The sequence below is a fragment of the Diadema antillarum genome, unplaced genomic scaffold, assembly GCF_040938485.1.
Source record: "Diadema antillarum isolate AM-2024a unplaced genomic scaffold, OU_Dant_1.0 seq00000020_RagTag, whole genome shotgun sequence".
Classification (NCBI taxonomy): Eukaryota; Metazoa; Echinodermata; class Echinoidea; order Diadematoida; family Diadematidae; genus Diadema; species Diadema antillarum.
Genome location: NW_027271139.1, coordinates 183,130 through 200,363, shown reverse-complemented (window position 1 = coordinate 200,363; position 17,234 = coordinate 183,130). Strand labels below are relative to the sequence as shown.

Genomic DNA, 17,234 nt, shown 5'->3' with positions numbered 1-17,234 from the left:
TTGAATTCAGTAAAGAGATGGGTGCACCATCTAGAACTAAACCCCCTTACCTTTTTCGGTGTGATAAAGCCAAAGAGGCTGATATTGATCTTGAAATTTCTAAACTCCATGACAAGGGAGTAATTGAACCGTGCCAGATGGAAACTGGAGAATTCGTGTCTAATATTTTTACACGGCCTAAAAAAGACGGGGGTACACGCGTTATCCTAGACCTGTCTGATCTCAACAAATATCTCCAGTACCAGCATTTTAAGATGGAAAATATCCATACTGCTATTGAACTCATTTCAGAAAATAGCTTCTTAGCTTCAGTCGACCTTCGGGACGCGTACTATACAGTACCTGTGCACCCAACACACAGGAAGTTCTTAAAGTTCTCCTGGAAAAATCAACTTTGGCAATTCAAAGTACTGCCTAATGGCCTGAGCACGGCGCCAAGGTTATTCACTAAACTACTGAAACCTGTATTCATATTACTGAGAGAGCAAGGGCATGTAGTATAATTGGATATCTTGATGATGTACTCATTATTGGAGAAAGTGAGAATCAAACATTGCAAACGGTTTTGGAAATCACTAGCATCCTTGCACAACTTGGGTTCTTGGTACACCCAGAAAAATCAGTACTATGCCCCACTCAAGAAATACAATTTCTTGGTTTCATTCTCAATACTCGGGCCATGACAATTCGACTGCCTGATAACAAATTAGAGGAAATACAGTCCTTGTGCACTGAACTTATGCAAATAGCAAACCCCAGTATCAGGCAGGTGGCTAGAATTATCGGGAAAATGGTAGCATCATTTCCCGCAGTCCAGTATGGACAGCTCTATTACAGGGCTTTAGAAAGGGACAAAATCAAAGCACTCAAAATGAATAAGGGGCATTTTGACAGAAAAATGAGCCTATCTTTGGAAGCAAAACAAGAGCTGCAATGGTGGACAGACAATGTGCAGTCTACTTTCTCACCCTTACGACACCCTAAACCTATGCTCGAATTGTTTAGGATGCCAGTGGCAAAGGCTGGGGGGCATCTGATCATACCACCCATACAGGGGGTAGATGGAATGAAGACGAGCTGCAAAAAGCCAGGGAGAATAAGATTAATTATCTATTATCTGGAGACCCTGGCTGCTGGCATGGGACTCAAGTCCTTCTGTTCTAATTCACAAAACATTCATGTTTTGTTACGGCTAGATAACAGTACTGCTGTTGCGTACATTAACAACATGGGAGGCATTAAATCCCTTGACTGTGATCGGGCAGCCCGAGAGATTTGGCAGTGGTGCGAAACTCGTAAAATTTGGGTCACTGCAGCACACTTGCCAGGAAAGCTGAATGTGGAGGCAGACCGTATGTCTAGAATTTTCAATGACCGCACAGAATGGATGCTTGACCGCACAGTTTTCCAAGAAATAACTTCACGTTTTGGGACACCAGAAATAGACCTATTTGCCTCCAGACTTAACAAGCAGGTAGAGAACTATGTCACATGGTTGCCCGACCCACATGCCAAGGCTGTTGATGCCTTTACTCTTGATTGGGGAAAGTGGTACTTTTACGCATTTCCTCCTTTCTGCTTAGTTGCTAAGTGCATTCAAAAAATCAAATCTGATAATGCAACTGGGATACTAGTAGTACCAAAATGGCCAAGCCAGCCATGGTTTCCTCTCCTAAACAGGATGATGAATGAGGAACCACTTGTTATTCATAGGAGTGAATCCTTACTAACATTGCCAGTTTCTAACACTCCTCACCCACTTAACACTCAGATTGATCTTCTTGCTTGCAGGTTCTGTGCAAGCCCTTCAGAGATGCGGGATTGAATGCACGGATAACTGCTGTAATGGCCTCCTCTTGGAGAAAAGGGACTAAAAAACAGTATGCAGTGTACATAAACAAATGGAAAGCATTTTGTGACAAAAAATGCAGCAACTACTTGTACTCAGATGTTCAAGCTATCCTGGAATTCCTGAGTGACATTTTCTTCGATAAAGGAGCAGGTTACAGTGTCATAAACTTAGCACGGAGTGCTCTATCTTCATTTGTGATTCTTCGATATACTATGTTTACAGTTGGAAACCATCCCTTTATCCAGAGGTTTATGAAGGGAGTCTTTCAGCTACGCCCACCCAAGCCTAGATACATGGAAATGTGGGACGTTAACCTTGTTTTCAATTTTCTTCGTTCTTGGTCCCCAGCGCACATTTTGGACCTGAAAAAATTGACGCTTAAATTGTGTGTGATTATTGCATTAATCTCAGCACAAAGGATTCAATCATTACACTATCTAAGCTTGGATGGTATGGTGTTAAGAGATAATGCAGTCACCTTTCACCTTCATGATCTCCTAAAACAGAGCAAGCCTGGAAATTACTCACACAGTGTCAAGCTCCAGGCATACCCGCCAGACAGGAGACTTTGTGTAGTCAGGTATTTGCAGGAATACATCAGCAGGACCCGCAGAATCAGAGCTAGTGAACGGTACCTTTTTGTTAGCTACAAGAAACCGTATCACAGGGTATCATCTCAAACAATCGCTCGCTGGATTAAGGAGGTTTTGGAGGCTGCGGGTATTGATACAGGGATCTACAAGGCGCACTCTACTCGGGCAGCGTCTACCTCCGCAGCCAATAAGGGAAATTTCCCAGTATCTAAAATACTTGTGCAAGCCGGTTGGGCCAACGAAAGAACCTTTCGCAAGTACTACAACAAGCCCTGTCCTGCTGAGAAAACCTTTGTAGAAACAATTACCAAAAAATAGACTGTGAAGCCCTAAGATTTGGGCAGACATGTCTTGAACTGCCTGAACTTGTGAACTCTTGGAGACACAATATCTCTGCCGCATTCAACCTGAATGAGATTTGCAATGGAACCTCTTGTAAGGTATGCTTCCTACCCCTTTTCGGGGGGGTTGCCTCGAGAATGTAACCACTGGCTTTGAAATCTCATATATGACATAATCTCTCACGAAATTACGATATAAAATGGAAGATTAAACGAGAACTTACCGTTTGAAGTTTAATATTAATTTTATGAGTAATTGGAGGGTGAGATTACGTCCCACCTCACCCTCCCCCAAATTTCAAACGGTAACTTAATCTCTCGTTATCTTCCTACATCAGTGGTCACATTCTTGCTTCTAATATTGAGTGGCGCGCACTAGCGGGATCTCATATATGACGTAATCTCACCCTCCAATTACTCATAAAATTAATATTAAACTTCAAACAGTAAGTTCTCGTTTAATCTTCCATTAAATTTTGATAGTGAGCAGTATTTATAATACAAAAAATTGTACCACTGGAATTCACCGCCAGGATCCAGGATTTTTAGACTTTGTTTCGTATATTTGAAAGGATTTGTATCAATTCTTTAGGAAGCTGGCCATCGGCAATGACGCAAAATTAGATGCGTTCAAAGCATTGCCGCAGAGAGAAAATGAATTCCATCTTTCGTTTAAAAAAGAAAAAAGAATGTGCGATGGAGTAAGCAAATGCAAATTGTTATTTTGGTTTTGGTAGTTTCCGCGGGTTATTTTATTAATTTTGAATTCAAAAAGCCATGCGTTCCATTTGAGCCTTTTCACTTTCCATGGATTTGTAAACGTCATTCGTGAATTTTCCATTTTCCTTCTCCGGGCCAAAATTTATGGTAATTCTGTCATGATGGTCTTTCAAGTTCAACGTATACGTAATGCTCCACGTGCTTCTGGCTTGGTGGATTATGGGGCCTTCATGGGCAGAAAATAAATGGATAATCATTCATCAAGTTCCCAGTTGGTTTACATGCTATGTACACGCTGTTTACGACCACTGAAGCAAGGCCGGTGGCATTACACGCGGCATTCCTTTATCTGACACCTGGCTTTCGTGGAAATTTCGTGGAAATTTCCACAAGCCATGATATCAAGTTTCCCCACTGCTTGTGGTCGTGTTTTTTTTTTTATTCTTCATTACGAACATCAATTTGTTTAAAGGACAATTTCACCTTCATATACATAAGGATTGAGAGAATGCAGCAATATTAGTAGAACATATCAGTGAAAGTTTGAGGAAAATTGGACAATCCGTTCAAAAGTTATGAATATTTTAAGTATCTGCGCAGTCGCTGCTGGAAGAGAAGACTACTACAGTGTATGATGTCACATGCGTACAACTATATAAGGAAAATAAAAAGAGAATTTTACAAAACTTTACTTTTTGAATAAAGTGCACATTTCTTCGACTTGCTACTGACGTATGTTCAGGGTAATATTATTCCCCCTGCCTTCTGAAAGAGAGAAGTCAAGCGTTATTTTGTTATGCGAGAAAAATGGAAATATGTTGAATTTTCCTTATTCTTTCTTTATATCGTTGTACTCATGTGACATCACAAGCTATAGTAGTCTTTTCATCCAGCAGTGACTGAGCAGAAACTTCAAAAACTCATAACTTTTGAACGGATTGTCCGATTTTGCTCAAACTCTCACTGATGTGTTCTACTAATATTGCTGCATTCACTCAACCCACATGTCTATGAAGGTGACCTTGTCCTTTAACTTGAAAAGTGTAGATAATTTGCTACGAGCACGTGTTTCTTTTTTTTTTTCATTACAGCGACGGTAACATTTTGTTTTGTTCATCGTCCGTGCATGGCAGGGGTTCGTGGGAGGAGAACGATAGGAATGACTGGGGAGAAAATAAACTGAAAGAAGGAAGCATCTTTTGAGCAAGCTGTCTTTGTTTTTCTCTACACCAGCATCAGTTAATATCACCACCAAGGTTCATTTTTTTTTTCGTTACTCCGACAGATTAACGATAAAATAATGCTAGATTCTTTATTCTGAAGGTTCGTTAATTCAAAAATGCTTAAGAAAAAATGTCTTTTTCACAACGAAATCAGTTTTGTTATTTCGAACGTTCTGCCAGTGAAATTTCGGAATAAAACGATGGCACAAAACAGCGTGTTTTCGTACTCTAAGGGTCTGTTACTCCGACAGAAATAGTAATGATAAAATAATAAATTGTAGATTCTTTCTTCTGAAGGTTTTTTAACCGAAAATTGAATAAAGAAAAATGTCCGTAAATTTCAAAACGAAATCAGTGCGTCATTTCGAACATTTTGCCAGTGAAATTTCGGAATAAAACGACTGCCCAAAAACAGTTGCAGTTTTCTTACTCTGTGGGTTTGTTACTCCGACAGATTAATGATAAAATAATGCTTGATTCTTTATTCTGAAGGTTCATTAATCCAAAAATGATTAAGAAAAAATGTCCGTTCATTTCACAACGAAATCAGTTTTATTTCGAACGTTTCTGCCTGTGAAATTTCGGAATAAAACGACGGCCCAAAAACGGTTACAGTTTTCTTTTACTCTGAAGGTTCGTTACTCCAAAGAATAATGATGATAAAATGCTTTAGATTCTTAGTTCTGAACGATCGTTAATCGGAAAACGATAAAGAAGAAATGATCGTTTATTTCCAAACGAAATCAGTTATGTTATTTTGAACGTTCTGCCAGTATAATTTCGGAATAAAACGACGGCCCCAAAACGGTTACAGTTTTCGTACTCTGAGGGTTCGTTACTCCGACAGATTAATGATAAAATAATGCTAGATTCTTTATTCTGAAGGTTCGTTAATCCAAAAATGATTAAGAAAAAATGTCCGTTCATTTCACGACGAAATCAGTTTTGTTATTTCGAACGTTCTACCAGTGAAATTTCGGAATAAAACGACGGGCACAAAACAGCGTGTTTTCGTACTCTAAGGGTCTGTTACTCCGACAGAAATAGTGATGATAAAATAATAAATTGTAGACTCTTTATTCTGAAGGTTTGTTAACCGAAAATTAAAGAAAGAAAAATGTCCGTAAATTTCAAAACGAAATCAGTGTGTCATTTCGAACGTTGCCTTGAAATTTCGGAATAAAACGACTGCCCAAAAACAGTTGCAGTTTTCTTACTCTGGGGGTTCGTTACTCCGACAGATTAATGATAAAATACTGCTTGATTCTTTATTCTGAAGGTTCGTTAATCCAAAAATGATTAAGAAAAAATGTCCGTTCATTTCACAACGAAATCAGTTTTATTTCGAACGTTTCTGCCTGTGAAATTTCGGAATAAAACGACGGCCCAAAAACGGTTACAGTTTTCTTTTACTCTGAAGGTTCGTTACTCCAAAGAATAATGATGATAAAATGCTTAAGATTTTTAGTTCTGAACGATCGTTAATCGGAAAACGATAAAGAAGAAATGTTCGTTTATTTCCAAACGAAATCAGTTATGTTATTTCGAACGTTCTGCCAGTATAATTTCGGAATAAAACGACGGCCCCAAAACGGTTACAGTTTTCGTACTCTGAGGGTTCGTTACTCCGAAAGAATAATGGTAAAATAACACTCCACATTCTTAATTCTGAATGATCGTTAATCGAAAAATGATAAAGGAGAAATATTCATTTTATTATAATATCCAAACGAAATCAGTTTTGTTATTTCGAACGTTCTGCCAGTATAATTTCGGAATACAACAACGGCCCCCAAACGGTGTTTTCTTACTCTGAAGGTTTGTTATTTCGAAACAATAACGATGATAGATTCCTTTCCGAAGCTTCGTTGATCGGAAAATAATAAAGAAAAAAAATGTTTGTTCATCTTCGAACGAAATCAGTTTTGTTTATTTTGAACATTCATCTATAATACCGACCTTTGGTGTTGTTGTTGTTTCCGATTACAAACCTTTGAAGTACTCAGTAATGAATCGTTTCATTTTATGATTAAACAAACCTTCGGAATAGTGACCATCATTACATGTATGATTTGTATGATGTCTCTTTGATGTCACAGCCAAACTACCGCAGTATACCCAGAAAGGAAAGTGCAACGATGTCCCGAAAGTTCTCGACCGCTTCTCGCGCATCTGCATGCAGTAGGCCTGACCACGTGGTCGAGCAGACGGCGAGAAAGCAAAAACACTACAGGCATAGTTAGTGGTACACGGCACGCGTTGTTGCGATGCATGCAGAGACGGCTCATCATTGCAACAGTGAAACAGGAAAGGCCTAAAAGAAATCGGAACCTTCACCATCGGCACCTACTTCTCTTTCATTTATTATTTAGGAACTGCCGCCAACAAAAGGCATGGAGTTTCTGCATTGTTTCTATGACAATAACAACGTTCATTACATCTCCGTGAAAATGTCGCATTTAGTGGCATTTTAGCGGCGATTTATATGTGCTGTATTGAGCACTAGCGAAGGCTTCCGCGCTTCGTACCCACCCCCAGAACAACGCGTATAACTGCCGACAAGCGTGAAGAAATTCCTGGCGAGAACCCTGACCATGAAAAGAAGAAAAATGCAACTCATCGTATCCCAGTTTAGAAAGGTGTAACATTGAATCTTTAAACCCAATTTCTGGCATGATGGGTTAAAGGAGATACGCAGTTCTGCCAGATTACGACCGCGAAAAAAAAACGTTCTAAGACCCCCCCCCAAAAAAAAAAAAAAGACGACTCTCTGCCCTGCACTTGCACCTTTGAAATTGAAAAGTGCAAGTTCAGTGATAAATAAAGTGATGTACCCTCTCTTTCTGCTTCGCCTCCCCCTTCAAAACCTTTAAAACCCTGTCAGTAATGAAGGACTAACCACGCGTGAGGGAAATGTAGAGAGGAATAAAAACAGTGAAATAAGTTTGAAGTATAAAATCATCAAAATGTGTATCATTGTTGTAATGTTGATTTCCCGTATCCATTGGACTGCGTGCAGCCTGAGAATACTCATGATATTAGTCTTCAATTATTGGTTATGTCTCAAAGCTTATTCTAAATAAATGACAACAAAGGGCTGTCCGTCTCATACAGCATTCTCTGTAAATAGCCCCCCCCCCCCCCCCCCCCCCCGAACAACATTCACTGTAGCACTGCGGTTGTTTTGTGTGAATTCAATGGTGCAGATGAGCCCATTGTGTAATGCTAAGTCGGGAGTGCTGATTGCTTGTTTTCTTCGACTGTCCGTAGAATAGGTAGAAATGAAGCATGTTTTCATGCAAATTTTTCTCAAGCATGCGTTATTCATATTTGATGCGTAAGGTCTCATATGAAAGAAGAAAATATGAATATTTGGGTTATGAACTTTGTTTTTCGAAAACGTAACGTTAAAAGTCTGAAAAATTCACTTAAAGTCACCATTTGCACGTGCAAATAAAAACTTGGTAGCTCCGCTTTTCATTGTTCTAACTCAGTCATGCATGAACAATGAACATTAAGTAGTACGTCACATGAAAGAAGAAAAGTTTATCTTTCCATTGATGTATATCTCATAAAGAAAATGTATGATTTCGATAGTAAAAAGTTGCATGGGAACCTGGTTTCATTTTTTCTGGGACACGCTCTACATAGAAATTATGTGATACAAATATAAATCAGAAACTTTTAGTAATTTACTGAAAACAAACAATTCATTTGTATGATCCAAAAAATGTGCACGATTTATATTCCGCAAGGCCTTTTCCTGAATCAAAAATAACTAATCAATTTTATTCTTTGAGCAATTCCCCCAGGCCAGTATGCCGTGATTTAAGTAAGGTAATAATAGAGTTGAATAGAGTCAATGCAATATTGGCTTTGGGAAGAGATATTTCTATTTGTGAATAACTCCAACATTTTCACAAACAGCTTACAGAAATAATCAACATGAGACTTCCAAGAAAGATTGTTATCATTATAAATAAAAGAATATTTTGTTGAATCTATTTGATTTAAATGCAATCCATTCACTAATATTTAACCTGGAAGAAACGTTATTTTATTACTGAAAACCATATAGTCTTATTCATATTGAGCGATAACTTATTCACCCGAGTCCATTCAAATACCAGTTGCAGTTCCATTTTTCACAGAATCAAGCAATACATAAGGATCTGAGTGAGAATAAAAAAGACTTGTGTCATCTGCAAACAGAAGAAAATACAGCAGAGAGGATGAGTTGCGAAAGCCATTGATATAAGAAATGAATAAAAGAGGACCTAAGAGGGAGCCCTGTGGAATGCCACAGTAAATCAAGTTTATTTCTGAGTCATGGTTTAATATTCACAGTAACAAACTGAGTTCTTCCGATAAGATAACTTCTGAACCACTCCAAGACCTTTCCATGAATACCGTAATGATTTAATTTGTACAAAAGTATTTTGTGGTGTATTGTGTCCAAGGCTTTGGAGTAGTCCAGAAACAGACCGACTGTATGCTACTTTGAGTATATAACTTTTGCAACTTTCTCAACAAGTAATGAAATAGCATGGGTGGTTGCATGTTTTGTATGGAACCCAAATTGATTATCAGCTAAAATATCACATTCATTTCAAAATTTAAGTAAATGATTATAAACCACTTTCTCAAGTATTTTAGAAAAAGAAGACAGTGAAGATATTGGTCGATAATTTCCCAACTCATCCTCTGTACCTTTCCTATAAATTGGTAGCTTCAAATGACACAATGAGTAAACGCACAAACATTATCAAATGAACAGAAAAGCTTTATTTCATTCATTTAAAGTTGCACACACTCATTTTGTGTGAGGACTGAAAATATGTGAAATGGGTCAACCTAGCCAATCTTGACTTTTTAATATTTTCTGAAAGAACAAGTCTTCTACATTATGCTGAAAATTTGGGATCATAAAACAGGCTGGAAAGTGTGTTTTTTTAGCAGTTTATCTCGAACATTTTGGGTAGAATAGTGTGATTAGGTGTGTCTTTAGAGTCCCCTTTTCATTTCTTAAAACTTTGTACACACTCTTCACTTTCAACTCTAATAACTTTTGAAAGGATGATGCTACTGCTTTGAAAGTTGGCACTAATTATGGACAGAATGTGTTGATAAGGCATGCTTAATTTCACTTTAATCTGATAATCCCTTAATTGTTGTTACTCCAGTGGTTTACATCCTGTTTTTTGTCCCATTCATCGCACAGCCAGTACGGCTTGGTAAAGATTAAGTGCTTGAACTTCAGAGCCTCTTCAGAGCGTCTTTTCTCAGTTCACACTTTTCCTGAGTGTGTGCTTTCTTTCCAATATTTAGATAAGTTAGGAGAGTCCATTGGATTTGAGTTATATATCACATTAAAGCTTAAAGTCTGCTCTTTCAGAATATGCTCTTAACTAAAATTTCATGTCTGACTACTTTCTGTTTGTTTTGTGATGCAGGGTCACATTTAGTAATTTACGAATTCATGAGACACATTCAAGAACCTGATATTTACAATTTTCGTAATTTGGAAAATCAGTTCAAATTTGTACCATTTTTGTTAATATTCCTTCTCTCGTTTAATTTGAATTTGGATTTGACAGAGGATTCTTAATTTTCCTTCATTATTTGTAGCCTTAATTGAACTTCATCTTCCTTGATTGTGGAACGATGTGTTTCCATGGTAACAGCATATTTTGAATGAATATCATTTAAAAAATACTGTGGATTCAGTTAACTCCCTCAGACTTTGAGCATTTGGCTTGAAATTTGGCACATGCGACCGCTATAGTACAAAGATGTGCAAACTTCATCTTTCGTCATTGTTGAACATTGTGTTGGCAACAGCATATTTTGAATGAAAATCATTAAAAAAATGGAATTCAGCTCTCAATTTCTTTTTTAGCATTTGGCTTCAAATTTGGCACATGTTACCACTATATTACCTAGCTGTGCAAAGTTGATCTTCATCATTGTTAGAAAATGTGTTGCCATGGTAACAGCTTATTTTGAATGAAAACCCTACAATAATGTGAATTCACCTGATTCCCTCAGCTTGTGAGCATTTGACTTGAAATTTGGCACATGTGACAGCTATGATATATAGTTGTGCAAACTTCATTTTTTTCTTAATGGCAAACATGTTGCCATGGTAACAGCATTTTTATTGAAAATCATTGAAATTGCTGATTTATTTACTCACTCAGGTTTTGAGCACTTGACTTGAGATATGGCACATGTGACTATCAGTGAGCAAAATATACATTTATTCAATGTTGAACAATACTTTGTCATGGTAATTGTACTTTTTTTTTCAATAAAAAGTATACAAAGTAATCATTGCTAGTTGAGCTGACTCCCTCAGTGTTAGGTGGGGGTATTAAGCACATTGTGTGATAGTTCTAGTTTAATTTGGATTTGACAGAAGATTCTTCATTTTCCTCCATTATTTTTAGCGTTTATTGATCTTTGGGGCTTCAAAGATATTACAGAGATCATAGTTTTATTTTTTCAACTTCATTCAAATTTTTTATTGTGTTAAATTTGTCTTTTATTCTTATTGTTACATGGAAGATCACTTATGCATGAATGACAACTTGTGCATTTTAGCAATTGTTACTTTTGCGCCTTGGAAGAGAAAAACAAAGGTATTCATTCATGCGTAAAGTTTGCAGTTTTATGGGCCTTCCAGTTTGAAAGCCAATTGAATTACCTTTCATATGGTATATGATACATTAATTTTCAGCCAAATATTCTATGAGGAATTATAAACATTTAAAAAGGTGGGGTTTTTGGGGGGGTTTTTTTTGGGTTTTTTTTTTTTTGCTGAGTGTAGTAAAAGCCCACTTGTGCAATCCTTATCCATTCCAACCTTAATTGGTTGGAAGATGAAGGCTTTTTGTCTAATGCTGCTCATGTTTCTCAAACTTCCAAATCAGCTTAGGATATATATGCAGAAGCTGTTAGCTATGAAAAATCCTGTTTCCTTTCATTTACCTTCCAAAAATGTGTCCTTTCTGACTAAATTACTACCTTGAAGAATTAGTGTTATATTTGCAACATGAATCTGTGAATGTCCTATTGTCCATTAATACATGCCGCCAAATGAGCTTATGAATATGTCTGTCTTCAAACAGCAAAGTTGTGTTTTAACCACATCCACCCCTACAGGTATCCAAATCAAAAAAGGGAAAATTGTATTTAGCCAGTGTGAATAAGGACCACTCCTTTTTCAGGTGCAATTCAATCATATCAACAACAACAAAAAGTACAAAACAGCAAACATACTACATGTTTATTGTCCCCGCCGAACGAGTTCGAGCAGGGGACTATGAAACGGGCTCCGTACGTGTGTGTGTCCGTGTGTCCGTCCGTCCGTGTGTCCGTCCGTCCGTGTGTCCGTCCGTCCGTGTGTCCGTGTGTGCGTCCGTGTGTGATCAAAATCTTCAATTTGCTACTTCTCTGTCATTTATGAGCCAATTTTGATTCTGTTTGCTTTATATGATAGCACTACATGGGAGCTTTGAAACTTCTGCACAGAATTTCAGTCGTGACCTTTGACCTTGACCTTTGACCTATATTGTACATTTTGCTACAAAATGCTACTCCTTCGCCATTTCTAACCCGATTTCGATTCCGTTTGCTTTATGTGATGGCACTAGGTGAGGGCTTCAAAACTTCTACACAGAATTTTGACCTTTGACTTCTTTGACCTTTGACCTTGATTTTTTGACCTATATTGTACATTTTGCTACAAAATGCTACTCCTTCGCCATTTCTAACCCGATTTCGATTCCGTTTGCTTTATGTGATGGCACTAGGTGAGGGCTTCAAAACTACTACACAGAATTTTGACCTTTGACTTCTTTGACCTTTGACCTTGATTTTTGACCTATATTGTACATTTTGCTACGAAATGCTACTCCTTCGCCATTTTTAACCCGATTTCGATTCCGTTTGCTTTATATGATGGCACTAGTTGAGGGCTTCAAAACTTCTACACAGAATTTTGACCTTTGACTTCTTTGACCTTTGACCTTGATTTTTGACCTATATTGTGCATTTTGCTACAGAATGCTACTCCTGCGCCATTTCTAACCCGATTTCGATTCCGTTTGCTTTATGTGATAGCACTAGGTGAGGGCTTCAAAACTTGTACACAGAATTTTGACCTTTGTCTTCTTTGACCTTTGACCTTGATTTTTGACCTATATTGTACATTGGCTACAAAATGCTACTCCGCCATTTCTAACCCAATTTCGATTCCATTTGCTTTATGTGATGGCACTAGGTGAGGGCTTCAAAACTTCTACACAGAATTTTGACCTTTGACTTCTTTGACCTTTGACCTTGATTTTTTACCTATATTGCACATTTTGTTACAAAATGCTACTTCCGGCGGGGACATATATTACGCACCGCGTAATTTCTACTTTTCCTTGTTTCACAAGTAAGATACATGCATTATCATTTCAAAAGTATTTTACATTTGCAAGTAAATTTTCTCCAAACTTGTGTATTGAAGTTACTGTAGTTTGTAGCAGTTTTTAGCTTCTTCATTGTTTTGTTCACCTACAATGTAGATTACAAAGCTTTTGTTCTGTTTTAAGTATGCCGAGTGATTTTTTTTTTCATCAGTATAACATTTGTTTGTTTGTTTGTTTTCATTTGTCTCTATTTGTACCCCTAGGCAAATTGTCAGCAAGTGTCAGGTGTGATGAAAACTGAGTTTTGTAGTCCGTCTATAACAGTAACTAACCCAACAGTTACTGCAGCCATTACTACCACTTCTAGCACCACAGCTCATGAGCTGGACATCAAACCTGCCATCAGTATCAATGGTGCACCACTGATAGCTCTACCATCTATGGTGCCTTCATCCTCTACCACACTCCCTTCTATGGTGCAGCTCTCGGGAAACCAACTCTTTCCTCAGCTAAACCTCAAGAACATGGCACCTGTTATTTTAGCCATTCCACAGGTGCCTGTCATTGCAGCTACCTCCATGCCTAAGTCAGACTCAGCAAGTCCTGTAGTTGGCCATCAAGCTCAGGATCAGAAGTCACAGCCTTTGACCTCCACTGTTCTTGATAAAGTAGGGGGAGGAATTACCCTGCTACCATCTAGGGATGCATCGGAAGTGAAAAAGAACATTTCCTCCAAGACAGAGCATCTACATCAGGTGATAAACCATGCAATCATCAAGAAAGAGAGCAATCTTGAGAATAAATCAAAATCTGTTGAGAGCAACCTTAGCAGAAGTATTGGTTGTTCATCATGCCCAACAGATGGTGGGGTGAACGGATTGAGTTCTACTAACAAAGAGGGCATTGTGCCACGACCATCTGTCATCCAGCACACTCACCATTCCAAGGGGAACAGCGAGAGGGAGGTACTACCATCAAAGCTGACAAGATCTAAGTTGGCATATATGAGTGGTGTGCAACCAAGTGATCTTGTTGTGAAAAACATGGTCAAAGAGCATAAACCAAGTGAACATGAACTTCACAAAAAGGATGTAGAAGAGATACCAGACCTCTTGGGCCCAGGTCCTCGCTTTCTAACACCATACATGACATTTTTGCATCAGACTCCATTTCTGTTCCGACCAAGTCTGAACCCGTCTGTCCAGCTCAGTGCCAGTAAAGCTGCAGTGACAACTGGCAGTAAAATTAGTCAAGAGAGCATGGAGGATATGAAGAGCAAATCTACCCTGCTAGAGACAGCTACACTTAAGCCTCCTCTGTCACTCTCACAGCAGACTAGAGGTTCATCTCCCTCTGTCTCACATTCTATGAAGTATGGTCCAGTGCCTGTACAAGAAGAGCCATGTGATCTGAGCATGCCCAAGAAACGACGATGGAATGCAGGTGATGATGGAGATGAACCTAGTGAAAAGCAGAGAGACAGTGTTATAAATAAAGCCAACGTCCTCTCCTCAAGTAGCACAATCAGGAACTCTCCTGTGCACAGATTGCGAACTTCAGATAAGAAATTTCTCAAGCACTCCACTTCCTACTCACACTCTCATGATTACCTTGGAAAACATCCAACACCATCATCTGCATCCCTCTCCTGCCCGACACTGTCTTCATCTTACCATGCATCTCCATCACAACTGTCAGTAGCATCATCATCAAAAGTGAAGATGACTCCTAATCCTCGTGGTTCCATCACTCAGGGTATCATTAATCCAACTAAGAACCAGGCTTACTCCCTTCAGACCAACAAGGATTCACTGGAGACCTTAAGTACCCCATCCGCAAAGACCCCCAACCCAGACCTTGCGTCTCCTCGCCATGTCATGGAGCTCTCCAGTCTAGGTCTTCCAGTAGCAGTAGATAGTTCTGGCAAGCCCCTTCCTCCTCTTACAGACTTCAACCCCTTGACTCGATACCCGCACATTTTCCCATATGTTCCTCTTCTTCCCCGTCCCCCCTTTCTTACCCCAGGGGCCCCCTTTATCCCAGCAGCTCTTCCTCCTACCATTTTGTCCAGTCAAGCTGAGATGCTGCAGCGAAACATTTTATGCCGTCCCCCATTTCCTTATCCACCTACAGTGCCTTACAGCTCACCCCAGCTGACTAGAGACAGTCAACAGACTTCTTTGTATCAAAGCTAGATCATCACGATATGAGATGCACACTTTTAAAGTTGCATAAGCCACAGAAATATCCTGATATTTTGTCTATTACAGGAAAGAACTGTTTACGAAATAACCAATATGAAATTTCTAGGGTCCATAGATGGTCCAAATGTCACAAATATGGTCTGAGCATGATTTTTTTTTCCAGCGGTCATATGTTAAATGCACAGTACCAGTGGTTTGCTTAAGATATTAAAAAATGAAGGGAAATCCAAACATTTATTTTCATTTAATTTAATGTATGGATTCTTTACAATGGTTTCAGGGTCACTCTTAACAAGTGAAAACTTGTGTACCACTTTATGTGTGCCTGTATGTTATTGAAGTTATAACAGCCAAATTACCGTATAGAAAGGTGCAGGAGACCATCTACTGGTTTGTTTTAAATGTGTATGCCAAAGATCCAATTAAAATGATCTAAGTGAAATCCTCCAGTGGAATGTGTTGATACACGTACGTGGCCCTGATTATCTCCATGAGCTGTAGATGCACTCAAAGTATGTTTGACAGAACCCATTGAGGATGAGTCCTGAGTACTCATGCAAGTTTCTTTGGGAAATGTATGTTGTAGCAGATTCAGCCCGTCTTCAACAGATTAAGGTCTAGATATTCAAGTCCTAACTTTCAATTCCTGAATTCAGCTAGGAATGAGCATTTTGGTAATCTGATTCTGTAAATAGCAGAACATCAATTAAGTAGCATAAATGAAAGGTAGAGTGTCACATGAGGACGTGAACTTTATCACCAAAAAAAAAAATGAGATAAAATGAAACTCAGCAAAGCCATAACCTCTGTCAGGAAAATCCAATTGGAATGTTATGGCACAAAAAGGATAGAAATGACCGGGAAGTGGCAAAAGCTTAATCCTGAAGGTACATGGTCAAGATCAATGAACATCATTTACATGTGAATGAATGGCTACGCTCATGATATTTTAAAGTGATGTTAGTCGGTGGAAGCATTGATCGTGTGCATCAGTCCAATTCTTTGTCCTTTTTTATGGAACATTTCCTCTCTAGCACAAATGTTCAATCAAACATGTTCTGTGATTGTTAATTTTCTCTATTGTCTTCCATATTGTGCCTTGTTAAGAGATTTATATTTTTGCACACAGAAAGTGACCTATATTTAGCCTATTTTGCATACTTCACACACAGCCTTTGATTCGTTTGTACAAGTAATTCTTTAACATAATTCTTTTCATGAGTGTTATTTTGTAGTTATCCTAATCATGTTGCACTTTGTTTCCCAGTGATGTGACATTAGTGCATTTCCTTTGTGTGTGTGTGTGTGTGTTTTCTTCTAATATTTGGTCATCAAAACAATTTTTGCTTAAGTTTCCATCCTGATGGTCATTTGACAAATTAGCGTAACAATGTGAAGAACACCATCATCATGTTAATGTCAGTAGACCATATAGCTGTACAATTAACCCATATCGGGCCAACGCACCTGTGTAAACAAACACTGCAGTGGCCCAGCACCGTTTGCACACACACGGCCAACAAGCAGACAGCTCTCCAAACAATCGCTCTTCATTAGCAAGCAATGAACAAAACGTAGACAAATTATATATCATTTGAAAGAGGACAAAATTCCCTTTTATATGGTCATACGTATGACATGCTGCCATTCAATGCACAGTGCAGTCATAGTACTCAGTAGAAGTGAATTACAGTAATCCAAAAGTAACGAAATCATTTTGTTTGTTTGCTTTCATACGTGGATTAAAAATAGCAAATGTTATAATTTTACACATCCAGTACGGAAATGAAATGATCAGAGTGTCAGCTTTCTGAACATATAAATATCATGACCATTGATACAATAATTGCAGGTTAGTGTTTATGTTTATGATGATGAAGC

At 38.4% G+C, this 17,234-nt stretch overlaps 1 protein-coding gene across 1 annotated transcript in view; it reads left to right on the top strand.

Moving 5' to 3' along the window:
• Positions 1 to 16,519, top strand: part of LOC139725174 (uncharacterized) — a 163,989-nt gene extending 147,470 nt beyond the window's left edge. The window contains exon 6 of the mRNA XM_071636267.1: positions 13,413 to 16,519. Coding sequence (XP_071492368.1) covers positions 13,413 to 15,344 — 1,932 coding nt within the window. The 3' untranslated portion in view covers positions 15,345 to 16,519. The remainder of the gene's footprint in view (positions 1 to 13,412) is intronic.
• Positions 16,520 to 17,234: the final 715 nt, after the last annotated feature.